The following is a 19,376-nucleotide window of genomic DNA, read 5'->3' on the forward strand; positions in this document are numbered from 1 at the left end:
CATGCAGTAACTTTTATCATCATTTTCATAGGTAGAAAAACTGATGTTTTGCAGGACATCTTTAAGTATGTGTATTGTGATTTTCTGAATTAAAAATACTGCATGTAGCGTATTCTTCATCTGCTGGCACAAAAACAAAACCATTTCAGAAGTAAAAGAACACACAACCTACATCTAATCATTATCATCATTTAGAAATAGTATACTCCTGTATAATTCAAATACCGGTTTTACAGCCATATGAAATACTTCTTTAAGTACTAATTAAGCCCCTCATTTGATCAACAAATAAAATTTTGCTGTATGTAATATTAAATAAATGGGCTAACAAATGCTGAATGAACGTGTTAAAAGATTATTGCTGAAGTGTTACTTGCAATATCATTATAACGATTGTTACTTGTATGTAGATTTCCTTGCAATACAACCAAAAACTGCATGCATGATATATATATATATATATAAAAAACTGTCCATAAATCCTAAAAATACAGTACTGCACAGACCTATGCCCACATGAAAAGACTTACAGCAGAGCCTGTATCAAACATACAACAATAGCAGCCTGGGGCGAAAATGAAAGGTTGGTTCTGAGCCAAAACTAACAGATGATAATGATTAGATAATAGATCAAACAACAGTTTTATGGGCATATGTTTGTTCAAGCAGCACAGATCTGTGCAGCACTTATAATGCATAAAATGGATGTCAACATTTTACACACAGAAAGAGGCCAATAAATGGCCTCTTGTTTAACCTCTGAGGCAAACCGAGGTCTGAAACCATTTTTTTGTCAGATCCTCAGTTTTGTTGCAGCTTGTGTCTGATTGCAGTCATGCAGGGTTATCAGATAACAATCAATGCGGCAGAACACATGATAAGATTTTGTTCTAGATAGGTGACACATTTTACACTAAAGATTAAAAGCCTTGTAACAGTTTCTAATGGGACACAGATGAATCACTTACGCGCACATCTCCTCCCGTCAAATACCTCAATGATGCATTAACAACATAAATGTTATATCTACAGTTACTTTGTACAAACACTTTGTACATAAACACAGTAAAATCACTAAAAATACAAAAGGTAAGTGAAGGATTTTCACAAATGTGGTCAAACAATAACTGCTCTTTAAAAATGTATTATTAGCTCAGCTTGTGCTACCATATGTGCACAAACCAAATTTGTTCCTAAACACTTTGTGGCAAATAAAGACACACAAATGCAAACTTATTATTCTCTCCTTTAAAATTCTACTTAAAATCTTTTTTTAATATGAATTTGCTCTTTCCGCCTTTCGCCAGATGCCGGCTAAGATTGGCTCCAGCCCCCCCGTGACCCCGTTCAGGATTAAGCGGTATAGAAAATGAGATGAGATGAATTTGCTCTTTCCATTCTTGTATTTGCTACTCAATTAAAACTTTTTTTTTTTTTTTTAAGAGTTCCTCATGGGTGAGTTCACCTGGCTATGTTCTTCATTGAGAGAATAGCATGTCTTTGTACCATTTTTATTGTCTTTTTTTCCACCTTTAGAATTTCTCATATTCTCTTCCCCGTTTCCGTACATCCTTTTTTTCCCCTCGTCGTTTCTTCCATCTCGCTCCATCACTCACTGCAAGAAATCTCCATCTTCCTTGCCTTGCTGTCTTTGCACTGTCCATCTGTAAAATTAGCCCACCCTGCTCTCTACTGCACTTTGTTTGTGTGTCTGTCTGTGTGTGAGGTCCTGCACTGGCATTTACCTCGAACTCCATCCCATCTCAAACTGGCCTGTGGCCCCTGAGCTCCTCATGCAGATACAAATATGATCTGTGTGCCAATCACAACCTCGCAACATGTGCTGGACATGTGGTGTACACAGTCAGTACAAACACAGTGATCTCACACTCAGACAAGGCGTGTACGCTCTCAAACACACACTCATCTCTGTGCACACAAATACACACAGAGTGCAGGGTGCTAAAAGAACAAATATATATATATATGTGCACTTGCACATGCACAGAAACATCAAAATGCCCAACAGATGAAGGTGCAATCTTCCCCCTGTGCTTAAATGGGAACCATGTGCTACCTTTGGGTTGAGGCAGCCTTTGGAAAGTAAGTCCTTCCAGTCATTATGGGGATGACCCATGCTACCCTGAGGCTGAGGGGAACGTGAGGCTGCTCTTCTCGTCAGCCCTTTGAACGTGGCCTCCAAACTGGAGCAGTTAGCAATTAAATAAACAGGGGGGGATTTGTTCCCATCGTAACTTGCGTTAGCCAAAAGGGACCTACCAGGCCAAGCATGAGTCAGTCTAAGGTACCATTAAATGGCAGGGAATCCTTCGCCCAGAGCCAGAGGAACTGGCAGCTAAAATTGCAGAGGTTCCCAACCACCAATACCACCAACACATACGGCTAATGTGCTTCTCCTGGACAATCTGTCCGCAAAAGCTCTCCAGGGAAAAATTACAGCACAATATCAACATAGGTTTGATGCTAAATTGTACACATACCACACGTACTAGGCAGTCCTCCCGGAAAAGCCATAGCAGTGGTTTGGCAGTGCAAACATTATGCAGTCAAAACATTACATCCTCTTTTTGCGCAGGTAACCCTGTGAAGTAACACTGAACACTGGACAGTGTAATATCCGTATAATGGCCGATACTGAACACTGGACAGTGTAATATCCGTATAATGGCCGATACTTCATATTTTTCAATTATGTACTTTCACAGAATCCATGGTACACAAGAATGGCCACTTGCGAAGTTCTTGCTCCCTCTTCAAAAGTAATAATGTAGAAATCTCTAAACGATTTCAATGAGAACAGCAGTAACAGTGCGGCAGTAATGCAGCCAGAATAGTTCCATAAAGGCGTGCAGAATATCAATTCTTTTATTGTGGAGAAGTTGCAGAACCCAACCTCAGGTAACCATTTACTCTGAGGAAAACAAACTTCAGTAATCATATGTTATTAAGGTTTATAATAATTATTAAGGTGTATATCAATGTTTTGAACAAAATATAATTTGGGGTCTGCCACCGATTCAATGTGCCGAATCAGATGAAAAGCCGCCGACAGGGTCCAACTATTCCCAACAATGTGGGACATCCCACAAAGGCGAGCGCGACAGCCGTTCACTAAAGGCCCGACAGTGGCCAACGGCAGATTGTCAGCTTCGTGCGTCATGGGCCTTAAACCCAAAAATGCAAAGCTGGAAGTAAAGACGGGTAGCCACATGCTGACTTGCATTTTTTACCTCAGGCCTTTTCAACCAGCTTTGCAGCCGAGTCTAATGGATGAGGCGCAGTAGTATATCTATATTCTGGTCATTTTCTAAGATACATCAGCCCCTAAGGCTCACAATATAAGAAGCAGTTGGTATGATTTGTTATCTTATAGCTGTTCCTCATGGCTAAATTCAAAGCTGGTTTGAAATAAGGGGCGCAATGCAGTAAAACAAAATATAAGACAAAATATATTTTCAGACAGTGTCTCCTGGAAAACATTCATCATTTTTATATCCAAAAAGTAATGGTCACATCTCCTTTAAAATCCAGTTCAAAACTGTCCTCTACCTTTGACATGTACACAGAACAGTGTCCAATTTATTTGCTGAAAAAATATATCAGTACAATAGCTACATTTTAAATTGCTAGAGGAGTGTGTTGACACCACTGTTGTCACACAGACTGACTGTGAGAGATTTGTCCTGAGCCATTTCATGCTAATTCACCCAAAGAAACATCAGCTCCTGCAAACATGCAAACTCAGGATCACTTCATCCACACAATGGGTAGTTTTTAAATGCACAGTTCTATAATATTCCTTAAACAACAGGACAGAAAAACACCCAGAAATTACTCTTGTAAATTCCTACTGTTTTCTGGACAAGCATGGCATAGAAGCTTTCCCTGGGATATATGAAATAGACTACAAATTGAAGGAAGATACATCGTGACACTGTCAAAAAAATATAAACACGGAAACATTCTCACATTTTGACAGACTCCCAAAGCTGCATTCTTTTTGAACCACCATCTGAAACTCCAAAACTAAGACACTTAAAACCAACCAGGAGCATCACAAACACTATTAAAATGCACAACAGTTTCCATTATAAGACAGCAAAAAAAGAAATAAACTAAAGTGCAAACCTATTCTTTCTGAGTGAGGGGCCTTATTTCGCTGAGGGAAATAAAAGGCGACTTGATTGATGAAATGTCTTCAGATGGTTTTCTTTATTGTCCCAAAATGTTAATTTCCTGACTGAGCCTCACTGTTAGCCCAGTCTTCCCCACAACTCTATCAGCATGACACCAGTGAGCCTTAGACAGAGATGGATGCCTGGATGGATAGATAGAGAAATAAGGACACGAGGACTTGTGATTGATTGTACTCTGTAGCAGAGGAGTTCACCCTGGTGCGAAGTGGAGCATCCTCATTTGGCTATCTTTTGTCATTCTGTCTTCAGAGAATATAAATATAAAACGGTTCACTCTCCAAGATTCCCCTGTTTAGTGATTCGGTCCTAGGATACGGCCAAATGTGGGCTCTGGCTTTGAAAACTGTCTAGTAGGAATTAATATAACAAAATGAAAGCATGACTTACACACCACGATTCTCTAAATCAGGATGAAGATAGTAGAGTTTGAAAAAGGCACTGATAACTCCTCTGATCATCATATCATGACTTACTCCTTTTCAGACATTCCTGACTTTTTTAAGGTGTACATTCAGTCTGACCTGTTTCAGTGCCTAAAAGAAAATATCTTTTGGAATAATCTAAAATTTGGTCCAGAAGGTCTCAAACATATGGAACAAATGGCAGTGAATTGATTTCTTTGAACAGTTGATGTATGGTGAACACTGTGGAGCACATTTAGTTAAGCTGAAAACTACTACTGAACTTCAAACATGCAGAGAACTCATGGTCTATTTGTTTGATTGATCTAGGCTGATCTTCATCAAGCTGTATATACTTGAAAAATATTTTTGAGAGTTACTGTCTCTCTATGCCTTTCTGAATCACATGGTTTTCAGTCACACCTACTGTAAATAAACAAGCGACACCAGCAAATAGCAGAGCAGGAGCATTACAGCACATGGCACAGGTATGTCAGAAGCAGTATTTCACCACCAGTCAAATCCAGTTCAGAAGAAGCCCCTAAAACTTTTAAAAATGAGACAAACTCCTGCCACCCCTTTTAATGAACTAGCCATGGGGTGGCCACTGCTGACGCAAGCCATTTTAGTTGGAATTTCTAGAACATTTAATGAGTAAAAGAAAATATATGCATCTTTGGCAACATTGTATAAGAAATAGGTAAAAAACCAGAGACCAGTGGATCATTTAACTATTTGTACTATAAAAACAATCATGATGAAATGTCTCCTTTTGCGGTGACTGGCAACTAAGATGGGAAAATATTCAGTATGCAACATTGTACACAACACTGTGCACCAGAAAAGTGACTGAAATTAAGGTAATTGGTCTGCTAGCTCATTTCTACATCTCAGTTCATTCTAATCCAGATAAGACTGAGAGGGGAGTAACTGAGGGCCTTGGGTTCAGCCCTGAACCTGTGAAATGGGTCACCTTCTTTGCTGACCTTAGCTGGAATCGCTTCCCGAAAAGGAAATGGCTGCAGCCTCCACTGCATCTGTGTCATGAGCTACACTTGAACAGGCAAACTACAAAGAGCTTAATCTATTTATAGGAAAACACTGTTACAGTACAGTGATCAGAGGTGGAAACCCTCCAGGACAGAAAAACAGCTGGATGCCAAGGTTACGCGCCAACCATCACAATTAACAAGGAGCCTGGCCTTTTCCCCGCTTTAGTACTTTAACCCATTTTACCTGCCGTTACAAAACCATTAAACTGTCCTCTTTGTTTTTCGACATTTTATACAAGTACTTTAAAATGGCACATACAAAGGCCATCTTAAGCAATAATCCAAGTCATTTTTATACAAGCTTAGGAACAAAACATTTCAGTTTTTTTTTGTTTTGTTTTTTTTTTTTGGTCTATGGCAAACATTCGTTCATTTAGCCTTAATGTCTCAAAAAGATATACATTACCCAAACAAGGGACAAATGCACTCTGTACTAATGCAGAGTTAATTCTATAATAACAGGAATATAAAACGTAAGAACACAGAAACGATGTTCCTTGCATACTGGACTAACTACCAAAGAGGGCCGGACTGAAGCTGGGTCTTCAAGATGTGTTGTACTGGATTACATTATATTCAAAGGTGTTTCTATATTTTGATCCTTGCCGGTTACAAACATTAGAGGGTCAGATACATTCAAGCCTAGTGGAAAAAATGCCACTGTTTGACTGTCTGAGCACAGCCCTTGAGCAAATGCACCTAGTTACTTTCCACCACTGATGGGTCAGTTACATTGCACACACTGTGGCTATCCTATGTATGAAACATCAGCCAGTATATAGCTAAATCTTATTAAAACGTTATCTCATTCCTTACCATACCAAGAAACACTTGGGGAAAAAAAACCTGGTGGAAATGTGTGGGTGCTTTTATAGATTTGGGCGGTTTCGGTTTCAACACAGGTGGCATAAATAATTTGGCCCTTACAGAAATCAAAGTTGAGTTCCCATCAAATCTATAGTTAAGTCATGTCTACACACACAAAAGCAGTGACAGGCCATTGTTTTCAGGCCCAAAATCATTTGCCTGCTTGCAATGGAACTGGTGTTATTCTCAGTTAGAACTCTCCCATCACCCGTTCAGGTTCATATTATTGGAAACACTGACATCAAGCTGAAAAAACGAGAAGAAAAACACACCAGCCGGAGCATTAGAGCAATGATCCGTATCTAGTTCAAAATGGTAACAGGAGAGCGGGCAAAAACAATCAGCTTTCCTTTCCTTTCTTTCCCTTCCCTTCTCCTACTGGTGTCAACCAGAATCAGCCAAACATCTGCCGTCCCTTCCCAGCAGAAGGGAAGGTCGGTTGTTTCCAAGTCGAGATCACTCGGTTATACAACTTCTGGACTTGTTTGGGTACAAATGCTCAGACAGGATATTACAGGTCAGTACAGCACCCTTGTTTCCCAGCTGGAAGCTTGTCATCACTTCAGAAACAGACAATAACTGGTCTGTAATACAAATCTAGATGAGGTTACCTCGTCAATTAGAAGACTCTGACAAGTAATTTTATAAAGTCTAAGAATCTGTAAAGCCCACAGATATCAAGTCTACCCCCTCACACTTAACTACATGTGATAAAGCCACCAGTCACCTATCCACAATGGAACTCAGCCCCATCACTCCTTTATTACTGCTTTATGTGGACTTACTTTATTTCAGGGACAATGCATATAAATCAACATCACTGTAAACATGCCAATATTAGCCAAAAGGATAATTTTCAACTGTTGTCCCTAGGCTAGGTGTTATAACAGCCATTAAATCTAAATTACCCACTTTCCTATTTCATCGACCTACAGTTTCTGAAGTGTATTTTCTTTTCATGGCTGTCAGAAGATAAGTTGACAGACTAATGCAATTAACAATTAAAAAACAACAACAACAAATAATAACAGATGAATCTGAGTGCATGTATACATGCGTACATCCTCTCTGTAAGGTAACACTTAGGCTTTGGCCTTTTAACTGCTGTAGTCTTTAGAGAGCAATTAAAGGAAGCATTAAAGGATCGTAATGTTCAGCGGTTGACAGATTATCATCCCAAAGTCTTGTGTCTCAAGTACCAGTGGCCTGAGCAGGAAAATAGCCTGGAGTGATATACTGCTTTCTGTATAGTGACGGAAGCTATTTGTGGACCGAGGAGAGGCATTTTACCAGAAATAACTCAGAAACACCAATAGCTTGTGAGCAGCTCTGATTCCATAACACAAATTTATAGTGTTTTCAGTGTATTTGGTCACATAAAGAGAGCTTACTTTGACCTGTGGGATATATGACAAAGGATAATTACGTAGTTCATGACACTGGTGTGAGGCCACTCAATCTAATAAATGGTAGGCAAGTGTAGCTACTAACTATGTCAGTGTTGTGGTGTGCAAGTTACATGAAGCAAATTGTTCCACTGCAGAACAAGTATGTCTCACGGCTTTCACTATGCGGCGCGTAATGTGTCTGGAATTTGTTTTGACGCATATGTACAGACGCACATGCACATTAAACTTTACCATTGTGTTCATCCAGCTCATTGCCAATTTCCTGGCCCATTGTCTTCTGTCGACTGATGACAGCTGCCAGTGCATCCAAGCCTGCATCCTGAGCTGAGAAGAGAGGGGAAAGAAATTTTAAACATTATACATTTGACAGGAGACAGAGGAAAGAGAGCGCCAACATTTTGCAATGCCAGAAAACAAGACACAGAATAAGAGTCAAGGAAAATACCTCACAAGGCAAGGCAAAAATAAAGTCAGTGTGTTCAGTTCAGGGAAATAAATTGAAAGGTTTATTGAGCTGTGCTCAATAAAAAAGTTCTATTCAAGTGCAAAAAAGAACTCATGATGACCCATCAATTCAACAGGAAGCCATTACATTGTCAAACCTTATATTTAGAAAAGCTGGGAAAACCCCTTTCCTGCATTACTGCAGAATTTTTGTGATTTTTGTCAAATGAAGGTGTATTTTAAAATTATATATACATAGATGTTTGCCTTTGCACCAATGACATCATATCATTGGTTATTTAACTGATGCATAGAGTCAGATCAATTAATCATTACGCCCTTGCTATCAATAGACTTATATGGACAAGAACCAAATTTAAAATTTAGCAGGGGTGTACAATAAACGAAGTAATATGGTAATTTATCTGTTCAAACAAGGGAGCAAATAAGGCACACGGTACTGATGAAATATTGAGGCAACTACTATAGATGTGAATTCTAATAATCAGCTTTTATACATTAGCATAGATCAGCATGGTCAATGCCAGTTAAAATGTTAGCATTCCGTCTACAATACTCTGATAGCTATTAACTGAACGTTCTCCCAAACACAACTAGCCTTCTCGTGCACTAGCCAAACAGAGGGTGGTGTGCATATTGTTCATATACTGTGCAGATTAAGACATTCTATAAATGTTTATGATGGGACTGCCACTGTTTTTTTTTTGTGGAGAGGTACTTACAAGGTCAAGAAACAAAACAGCACATTTAAAAACATGCTCACTCAATTGCATGAAAGTACATACTGTCTTTTCAGAAACAAAAGCAGTGCATCTGAAAAGCTTATCAAGTTTGTCCGTGTTCCGCTTACATGTCATTACCTTCAATGATTTGCTGTTGCTGCTGTTTGATTTCCCCAAAGTTTAGCCCTCTGGTCTCCTCTGGTTCGTTGACCAACCAGGGGTTAGCTGCGACTCCTTCGCTAGCTCCCGCCCCTCCAGCCATCAGTTTCAACCTGTGAAACATCATCATCACAATAATTAGTTTCTAAAGTGTTTCACTGCAGCTATTTAAGTTTTTTTTTTTGACATAACAAGAGGGCCAACATAAAAAATAAAAATTTGTTTTGGAAGCCCAAAAAAGTCCTATTCCTACCTGAAAGCAGAGCAGCTCTTACTGTGTCAAAGACAATTCACAGCGCATAACATAGCACTACAACTAAAAGTAGATTTCAAAAGTGCCCATTCCACTGCACAAATCTGAAACACTTATTATGCATCACTGAGCTTTAGGTAAACACACTCAATACGCCTGGTTGAGATAAACATTCAATACACATCTGTTCAGCTCTTACAGCAAACATCTGGGCAGAGCATGTCCCTTTTGCAGTAATTTACATTTTATTACAACAAAATCCTTTAGATCTGAAAAAAGTATTTATTTACTTATTTTGTCTTTTAAGTTATTTGAATGACTGAAAAAATACCAGGTTAGGCCGCACAGTGTGTAAACAGTGTATGTTAAATCTGTCAGGACTGTGGACTGCTGGGGAGGTTTTTCTCTGACAAAGTGACAAACCAGAGAACTCTGCACTGGACTGTGCTATTCTGCTGCTAATAGCTTAAAGCTGTGTGCTTTTAGCTATAAATGTTTGTAGCCCTCCTCTGTGTGGGGTTGGATTTAACCATTTTGCCGAGAGCCTGTTGTCTGCTGGCCAAGCCCAGGAAAAGAGACCTGAGACACATGTAGGTTTCTAAGTGACTAAGAAAATAGTAATACTAGTATACTAAAATAGAGGTGTTTGCTTGTCCAGTTATCATCATTATATCTTTTTATGGTTATATTTTAATCCAATCTTTCAAGTGAAAGCTTTTATGCTTTATTTATATATGTATTTATTTTGCAAGTGATGCATAAAACCTTTATCTTGCCCCAGCTGATATATCTTAATGAGAGGATGACTTCTAGCTGTTTTGAAGTGCCCAGTAAAGCGCTGTGAAACCATTCACAAGGCTGGCTGGCTAGCTGAGGTTGATACCATCAGAGGGGTAGGTGAGACAAGGTGTTCAGTCTAATCTCTCTGGCATTTTTGATTATTGTGAGACTGTGTGCCAGCCCTCCACTTCCTCCTGCAAATGCCCAGTGTGTGAAGATCCAATTAACCAGTCAGTGGAAAGTGCCAAAATCTGTCAAGCACATACTGTATCTTGGCAGTCACACGGCACTAGACTGACACTATCTGGACCTGAGCACCCAGGTACTGGCTCAGTGACTTGGACAGGTGAGTACTTACAGCTATTTCTGGGGCAATCAAACACAATGGAAAGGTTGGTGAATAATGCAGGAAAGGTGAATCCGTGGGGCGACAGGATAAACTGAACCTTCAAATGTAGGCGCCATGTCTGCTTTTTGCTTAGTCTGAAATAGAGGTGCTTAGAATGTTCTGTGCCAGTCTAAAGTTGCTGCTGCAACCTCCTTCTCTTTTCTTCTACCCAAAGTTCTCACAAAAAAAGAAAAGAACATCTTAGATTATCCAAGCATGGCCAATCAACCCCCTCCTACATTCTGTCCTCAGAGACCACACAGTGGGGATTGATCCTACCTACAAATCATAATTACCCACCACACATCACTATTAAATTTAGGTCTCAATGCGCAAACTAAAAACCCTATGACCTCATAATTAGAGTTTGCCAAGCAAATTTAATTTAAGATATAGTCACATAGCCTCTTATGTAACTGGATGTGTTGGCTGTAAAGAGATGAAAGCCTGTGTAAAGCAGTGCTAAGCAGATCAATCACAAAACCAAAGCTTGTGAAAAATAGAGAAATAGTCTCATATCAAGGTATCAATAAAGGTTGTGCTGTACTGTTGGACCGCTTGTACAACAAATTGTACTGACCTGATGAAACTGTGATGCAGTGTCTATTACTCTAAAAAATATCTATGGTAATAAAGCTGACTGACATACTGGTAATAAAGCTGACTGACATACTGTACAGAACAGGAGATTTTCTAAAAATGTGGAGCCTCTAATGCAAAAATAACATGAACAAAAAAGAACATATTTGTGTGTGTGTGTGTGTGTGTGTGTACAAACACAACCCCCCCCGATCCTTTATAAAAGAGACATGAGAAGTTGGAGGAAGTTAACAACATGACATTTCCTCTTTCTGTCCAAACAAATATCACCTGGCCTGCACTAGATCAAATGTCAGCCAAAGTAATGACTATGTGCTGCCAAACGTTTTCAAAGCTGTCACACTAACATGACTTCAGATGACTGAGAGGACCTAAGCTATGGCATTCAGCTCTTTGAATACCTCCACAGTCAAGACTTATAAACTGTAAACCCACTCCTTCCACCCGTTCATCAAGATGCACACACCCAATTGTATGAATGAGAGTGTGTGTGTCCGTTTCAAGAGTTGTGTGATCAACAGTGCAAAGCGAGCAAATCTCTTAATGGAAAAGAATTAGCTATGACGTTAAGCACCCTGTCAAAATGTCAGACAGACAGACTTCCTTCCGAGTGATAGCGCAGAGAGAGGTCACGGCACATGGGTCATACCAGATGTGCAAAGCCTTTAACAGAAAGTCAGTGACCAGTGACACATCATCAAAGCAGAGAACACAGCCTATGACCTCTCTGTTCAAGAACACCGACAAGTGAATGAAGATTCATTATTTTTAATTGGGCAACCAGCACTAAATATTGTAGAAAAAAAGACCTCACAGAGGAATATCACAAAATGAAAGGTGGCATGTTCTGAGCTGGATGGCCCCTGAGCATTATGGGGCAATTCTTGGTTTGGCCTTTCTAAAACCGAGTGACAGAGATGGACAGAAATTCAGGAGGGAGAAATATTCCAGAGAAAAAATGAAGAACGAATCAGGTGCAACAATCCTTTATAGTTTAAGAAATAATTCTACATTGATGTTCACATTCTGCGTTGATGAGAATTCACCAGTGGTTTCAATAGAAAAGCCACTGAAGTCCCTGCCAGCTACATGGGGTAAAAGTGAACTACTAGTATGAATTTAAGCACAGTACTAAATTGATCATAGGGGTGGCTGTGGCTCATGAGGTAGGGCAGTCGTCTCCTGAGCAGCAAGTTGGTGGTTCGACTAAGTGTCCCTGAGCAAGTCACTGAACCCCGAATTGCTCTCGGTGGCATGACTAGCGCCAGTGCATGGCAGCCTGTCGTCATCGGTGTGTGAATGTTGTGTGTGAATGAATGGTGTATGATCTTCTGTAAAGTGCTTTGGCCAGTGCAACACACTGTGAGAAAGCGCTATATAAAATACAGTCCATTTACCATAAATACAGTGAAATTTGGATCCAATTGTCAAAATGTAGCTAGAGGCTTTAAAAAAAAAAAATATATATATATTTTCCTATCATTTAGGAGAAAATAACTTGCCTGGTTCTGCCAGGTTCTGGCTCCATTTGGTCTCCCCTGAATGTGGCATTGAGCTGCTTCTCTCTAGTTAGCAGGTCATCAACGAGGTTCTGCCTCCTATCAGCTTCTGACTGCATTCTGATAATGCCATGTTAAGGTTATGCAAATGGCCTATACTACTTTAATCACCTTTAGAGATAATGATAGATGATGTTGCTGACATTTTTTGTTGGGTCAGTTTGGAAATAACCAATGAACACAAAAACCTTCCTAATAGGAGACACTTTGGTCGTCAGGCCAGCCCTTTTCAAAATTACTCTAATGCCCTCTAAAGGAGCATAACTGCTACTGCAAGCAAGAAGGATACAAGCGCCGAGATGATGAAGCTCTCAGCAAACCCTCTTTGAGCTGGGCAATGTTCTGTTTCAGCTTCTGGAGTGATGCCCGTAGAGTCATGTTGATCTGAAAAGTCAGGAGATATTCACAACAACTGACTACTAGAAAAGCCTATTTCAGGAAATATTTGTTGGCTATGCCACTTTACTTGTGAATGGAACACCTCACCTTTGCAGGGTTTCCCCCCGTTCTCTGCTGCCTGTTCCTTTCATGAATGTTTTCTGCTACTTCCTGTGCCAGGCGACAAGTGGCATCATAATTCTGTAACCTAGAGATCAATGGATGGGATAGAGCTGTCAGGAAAACTAAGCCATCATTACTGAGTCATGACAAATAGCAACCACGGATAAACTATGTGGTAGGTTTTGTGGTTAATGTGGTAATGAACAAAACACAACTTAAGACTGGCTCACTGGCCAGTGGATTTGTACAGCGTGAAGACAACTGGCATGTTGTGTTTCCTGAAACGGTGCCAGCTATACAAATATTCTATAGTAAGAACTAACTAGCTTCGTTTGTTAGCTCATGCTGTAGTTCAGTGTTCAATATTTATGTTGAGAAAAGGGTTAAATTATCGTGTTGTTCGTTTTTGATGGAATTTAATGTTGATAGGCAAATATACCGTTGTGTCTGAAAAACTGAAGGACCATCTCTGACAGCCTCAATAGCTTGAGCTACACCATATTAGCATTCTTGCAACGCTGATGTATTGTGAGATGTTTGTGTCACTATAGTTTAGTTTAATGAGGTGAAACAGCAGACAGCACAAAACATTTATTATTTGACATTCTTAGTATTGCACAAATTCGTTTTTCCTCTTTCTACTCTGATAACGTCACACAGTTTTAATCTGAGTAATTGATATAATAATGCTCCAAAACCGAGCTTTTCCTCGCCTTGGTCCGTAACCGCCTTACTAAATTTTTTAAATAATAGAGAAAATATTTAGTTATGGCTCACTGAAGCTGCAAATCACTGCATTTGGCGAACGCAAATTTTTCTAGGAACGAGCTAGCCACCACTGAAGCTAGCAGGCTACAGAGAGAGTGTAATAAGGGTTTGTAAAGTCATTTGTAGTATTTAATGATACGGTCGAACCAATTTTATTGTAACATTCGAACGCCTTACTTACCAGGGATCCTGAGACATTGTGATAAAAACTGGCTACGAAGAGAAAATCCACTTATCTGACATCCAACAGTAACCACCAGCAAACAGTTTCTTGTTTGGGTGTGACGTCACTACGGCACACTGCGAGGAACATATGACTCCACTGTTCTCAATGGTGAAAAAAGTAAGAAGAAAATTTTGCACTGCCATGCTATCACAGGAATGACTACTGTAATACAACAGTGAACAATCACCCTGACAAGATTTATCCCAAAAAATGATTTTTACATTTACCACTAAACCAGGACAAGGATGAAGGGAGTGTGTTTATTTTAATATGAGAGGTAATTATTTCTTTGTCAGTGTATGATTTCAAAGTGTTTACTCTATCTGTAGCTGCACTAGTTTAGTTCTAGTATTAAGGATCGCCACGCTTCGTATAGATGTCTTCAGAAAGTTTTATTTTTCTCTGTGTTTCCTCAGACACCTTGACAACGTTTGCGCCTCAAAAACCATGTGCAGAAAATAACTTTGGGCCTGTATGTCTCTTCTCTGTCCCATAATGCCACATTGGCGCCCCTCACTCAACTCCAGTCACATGGCTGACACACAGCCCTTCAAAATAAACCTCTTTAACAACAAAAGTAATACATTTCTCAGATCTTCTCATCTGTGCTAACACTTAACATCCCATTCACGACATTTCAACCAATTCATCAATAGTAATAATAACTCACCATTAACAACAAACATAAACCCACTTCTCAAATGAAACCTGTCATTTGAACAGTTACACTATCTAAAGTTAAGGTAAATTTTATTTGGTAGACACTTTTTTCTTTTAAATACAATAAATATTCGTTACACAATGCGTAAATTATTCTCATCATTTTCATATCATAGCACAAGGCGGCTATTTTATGTGCCGCATGGATAATAATATAAAGCAACGATAAATTGCACTTTTAAGCCTAAAGAGTTGAAGTCCGGAACTTACGTGAGGCACTTCAATGTATCGCGACCATTAACTCGAGACGACAAAAGCTTGTTTAGCTAGCTGCTGCGATTAGCCATCTATAAATGTGAAGTATCTTATATTTCAAACGTTGCGAGAAAACGGTGTGACAACCATCGCTTGTACGGATAATTAGAGAGGTGGGACTCAATATTTTATGCCCCGATCTTAATCTTATGCAGCGTAGTTAGCTAACGCGACAAGGTTAGCTTTAGCTTAGCTAACGTGACCTACCTTTTTTGTGTTCATGCGTGTCCCAGATATACACCCATTACTCTCAGTTTTAAGGCCATTTTAGCGATCGAATTGCTAAAGTCATCGTTTAACACATAACGGGTTCCTCCGTTATGTGACGCAGTCATACTAAACTCAATTAAAACACTTCAACGCAATGTGTGCAGATGCTACATACATCATATTGTTAGGTATTTTTTAGTCAGATAGATATTGGTTAGGTACTTGTTGTATTAGAAATGTCTTTAGTGTAGACAGGATGTCTAGCTCAGGCTGTTAAATGCTTACTCATTTCCAGGAGTTACTCCAGGTTGTTTATGTTCCAGGATAACTAGATAGAAAGTGGCTACTGTATGATATGTTTAGCCGTAATCTTAATCATAATATCTTCCGAGGCTTAATGTCCGGACATGTCCCTGAATGTCCTGTATGTTCTTAGATACACACCACTTAATCAACACTCACACACATTGATTTTCTCCATGTTTTGACTACTGCTACGGTCAGCTGTAAAGCTGGCATATCAGGTGACGCCACGGTTTGAAGTGCCTGTGTAGAATGGGGTTAGCCCAAACCAGATATAATGCACAGGCCTGTTGGGTTCGGGGTCTTTCATTCTTCATCTGCCTGCGCGCAGTACTGGAGGTGAAGGATACCTGAGCGTGTAATGTTAACTTTACCTGTGATCCTTTGAATAAACCAGCACGGTTTTTTGTATCCACTTGGACCGCCTCGTCTCTCTGAATTTCACTGGTTAAGCGTAACTGGGAAATATCTTTCAATATAACCACAAATAATAATGGTCTTTTCTGCATCAGCAGTTATTTTCGACAGGTCTAGCCCAAGTAAAGTTATCGTCTTTTGAAATATTATTCATTTAAAGTTTAGCATTGTTATGCTTTCTTCTACCCAAATAGGCTGATATGTAGTTTGATTTTTCAGATGCCAGTGTTAATAATAGCTAAGTTGAATCGCTGTTTAGTGGATCGTGTTGCTGCTGTAAAACACCCACAAATGGGCCCGTGCGACTGCTTAACCCTGCATCAGAGAAGAGGGGTATCTGTTAAAGAGGCCACCCGGTAGATCTCCTCATACCTAGTTTAATGTTTGGGTAATTTCTTACTAAAATCATTAACGTCACTCTAACAAAGCAAACAATGTGAACAGCAAACTCCCAGACAAGGTTGGCTTACAAAATGATGGAGCCTTTGGATTGTTGTGCTTTATATGGTCTTCTATGGTTTCCTCGTTATCACACACACCAAGGTTATGGTTGTCAGCTAGCAGTATGAAAGGGGAAGAAATATATGGGATAAATAATTCTAATAGAAAGAACTTTGTGAATTATTAAAAAAATCACTACCCATATAACTGAACCCAGTCTAACTACACATGCTGTAGTTTAACAGATCCTTGTTGAAATCGGCTTCATTCATCGCATCACTGGACATTATGACGCTAGTTCTTTTGCATGCCTGCTAAATAGATGCAATAGGATGTCAGAATAGGAAGTTGTAATAAATAGGTTAAGTTTATTGCACCAATGTTGGTATCGGTGTACTGTATATGTCAGCCAATATGTTACAAGACAATGTAGTACATAAATAAGATAATTTCGAAACATACATAGTTTGCCCATCACTGATGAGTTGATTTTTTTTTTCAACTGTAACAAGTTTGTTTCATATCCCCTAGAATAAATTGACAAATGGAAAAAAAAACCTGCACTACAAATCTAATCCATATCAATATTGTTTGTTTATGCTATGTGCTTGTTAAAAATATATTATCACATTTTTTAAACTGACAAATATTACAGTCAGTATAGACCTCAAAAATCTAGTATCAGTCTTGTTATGTTGTACATATTTGCTGATATAATTTTTTCTAAATTTGTATGGTTTTGTGTTATGTGTAAATAGGCTGTAGTCATGGGCCCGGACACGGCATCTGTCACTAAAATGGAACCGTCAGAGGAAAGTAAGTGCCAAAACTTTTTTTGTTTGTTTGTTTGTCAACACTCATCAGTCAATTCAGTTAATTTGTTCGACAGAGTATTCCTAAGATATTCTTTGATGTGATTGTTCCTCAGGTCCTGGAGAAGTGGTTGTGAAGGTAAACTTAGAATCAGAGTCCAATGATGTTTCAACCTCCAGTGAGCCCACGAACTCCAAACAGCGAGGGAGCAACGTATCAAACAAATGTTACCCTTGCTTCATTTGTGGCAAGGCATTTGACAGACCATCAAAGCTAGAGAGGCATAAACCTGTACACTTCAGGAAGCCTAAGATTATTCATCAGTGTCAGGACTGTGATAAGACTTTCACACAACAAGAGAAGCTCATCCGACACCAGAGCTGCCACAGCAGGACTAACAAGCACCCTTGTCCTGACTGTGGAAAAGTATTCAACAGGCCTTCAAAGTTAGAGAGGCATAAGCGCACACATGCAAAGAAACCAAAGGTGCCTCATCAGTGTTCATACTGCACGAAGACATTCAGTAAACTCAACAAGCTTGTCCGTCACAAGCGAATGCACACAGGGGAGAAGCCTTTCACCTGCTCGGTCTGTGGGAAAGGATTCTCTGAGTCAGGTCACTGCAAAGCACATGAAAAGACACACGAAGAGCAGCCAGAAAAACCACATTGCTGTGCAGACTGTGGACTGTGTTTCTTTAAGGCCTCAGAGCTTCGTCGGCACTTCCGCTCCCACACAGGAGAGAAACCCTTCAGATGCACAGTGTGTGAGAGCTGCTTCTCCCGCTCAGAAGGGCTTAAAAGACACATGAGGAGCCACACAGGGGAAAGACCATATAAATGCATTATCTGCGGAAAAGGATTTTATTCTCGCCAGGATATGAATATTCATGGCTTGACCCACTCAGGTGAGAAACCACATCTTTGCCCTGTGTGTGGCAAAGGGTTTTCACAACTGGGCAACATGAAAGAACATGAACAAAATGTTCACATCAAGTCCGAGAAGTATATTTGCAGTGAATGTGGGGCAACCTTCACACGATACAAATCACTGACAAAACATCAGCGGAGACATACAGGAGAAAGACCCTATCTGTGCTTCACTTGTGGTCGCGGATTTTCTTGGAGCCATTCCCTTAGTAGACACCGGAGATCACACATTCACAGACAGATGTCTATGGACTTGTCTAAAGACATATTACATTTTGAAGGACCCTCTGAGAATCCCAGTACTTGAAAAGAGAAGGGGAATCTGGATATAAAGGGCATTTTATCCCAAATCAGTTTTGTTTTAGCCAGACATTTTAAGTGTATTGAGAACTAAGTTTGAAACACCTCGCTGCCTGCGTTGGTATATGTCCACGAATTTCAGTTATAAATTTTTAGTACAGGGCTCCAGATGAGCCTTTTATCACCTGGTATTTTCATTGATCAAAGCCAGAAGGTGCATATTTCTGGAATTACTGTTAACTGAATTGCGTTGGCTGTTTAAATGAATGTTCCTAGAATATGTTATGCTTTGCATAATGGTGCATTCCATTTGAACTGGGAATTTGGAATTTCTGAAGTCATATTTCCACTTGGAAAGTCGGACAAACTTCACCAACCCTGATCTCAGAATCCATGATGTGTGCTCCGTGCATCAGCAGTGCACACAGTACTGTTCAAAACAGAAACCAGTATCTGCCCATCATCAACAGTGAAATGCCAAAAATGGACTTTTTTTTTTATTGGTATATCAAATTATTTGTTATTAAACCCTCACAGAATGGTTAAAGCTCTGCTGGTGCACTGCCTGGCCAAATTAAAAGGTCCACTTGTACAATCTATGCAACACTAACTTCGCTTCCT

General features: G+C 39.6%; 2 protein-coding genes across 4 annotated transcripts in view; one reads left to right on the top strand and one right to left on the bottom strand.

Annotated features, from left to right (window-relative positions):
- stx8 (syntaxin 8) overlaps positions 1-15,616 on the bottom strand; it is a 33,111-nt gene extending 17,495 nt beyond the window's left edge. Inside the window, exons 1-6 of one of the 3 annotated variants that reach the window (XM_020610978.1) lie at positions 15,550-15,616; positions 13,359-13,458; positions 13,162-13,256; positions 12,816-12,932; positions 9,272-9,405; positions 8,178-8,270 (exon numbers count right to left, since the gene is read on the bottom strand). In XM_020610978.1, the coding sequence (XP_020466634.1) occupies positions 8,178-8,270; positions 9,272-9,405; positions 12,816-12,932; positions 13,162-13,250 (433 nt within the window). In that variant the 5' untranslated portion in view covers positions 13,251-13,256; positions 13,359-13,458; positions 15,550-15,616. Of the gene's footprint in view, positions 1-8,177; positions 8,271-9,271; positions 9,406-12,815; positions 12,933-13,161; positions 13,257-13,358; positions 13,459-14,322; positions 14,467-15,297; positions 15,369-15,549 lie in introns of those variants that run through there. The other 2 variants (XM_020610977.1, XM_020610976.1) reach the window with 2 other exon arrangements.
- On the top strand, positions 15,369-19,085 carry LOC109966261 (zinc finger protein OZF-like). Its single transcript, XM_020610974.1, has 3 exons — positions 15,369-15,455; positions 17,472-17,529; positions 17,642-19,085. Exons 2-3 carry the CDS (start codon positions 17,481-17,483, stop codon positions 18,760-18,762), a joined length of 1,170 nt encoding a protein of 389 aa, XP_020466630.1. The 5' UTR covers positions 15,369-15,455; positions 17,472-17,480; the 3' UTR covers positions 18,763-19,085.
- The last annotated feature ends 291 nt before the right edge of the window (positions 19,086-19,376 follow it).

Source organism: Monopterus albus, unplaced genomic scaffold (genome assembly GCF_001952655.1).
Source record: "Monopterus albus unplaced genomic scaffold, M_albus_1.0 scaffold108.1, whole genome shotgun sequence".
In the NCBI taxonomy this organism is placed as follows: Eukaryota; Metazoa; Chordata; class Actinopteri; order Synbranchiformes; family Synbranchidae; genus Monopterus; species Monopterus albus.

Bases quoted from the DNA above. Each gene is read 5' to 3' on its own strand.
- LOC109966261 (XM_020610974.1), top strand. From the start codon at position 17,481: ATGGGCCCGGACACGGCATCTGTCACTAAAATGGAACCGTCAGAGGAA. The intron at 17,530-17,641 runs GTAAGTGCCAAA...ATTGTTCCTCAG, and splicing joins AATGGAACCGTCAGAGGAAA to GTCCTGGAGAAGTGGTTGTG.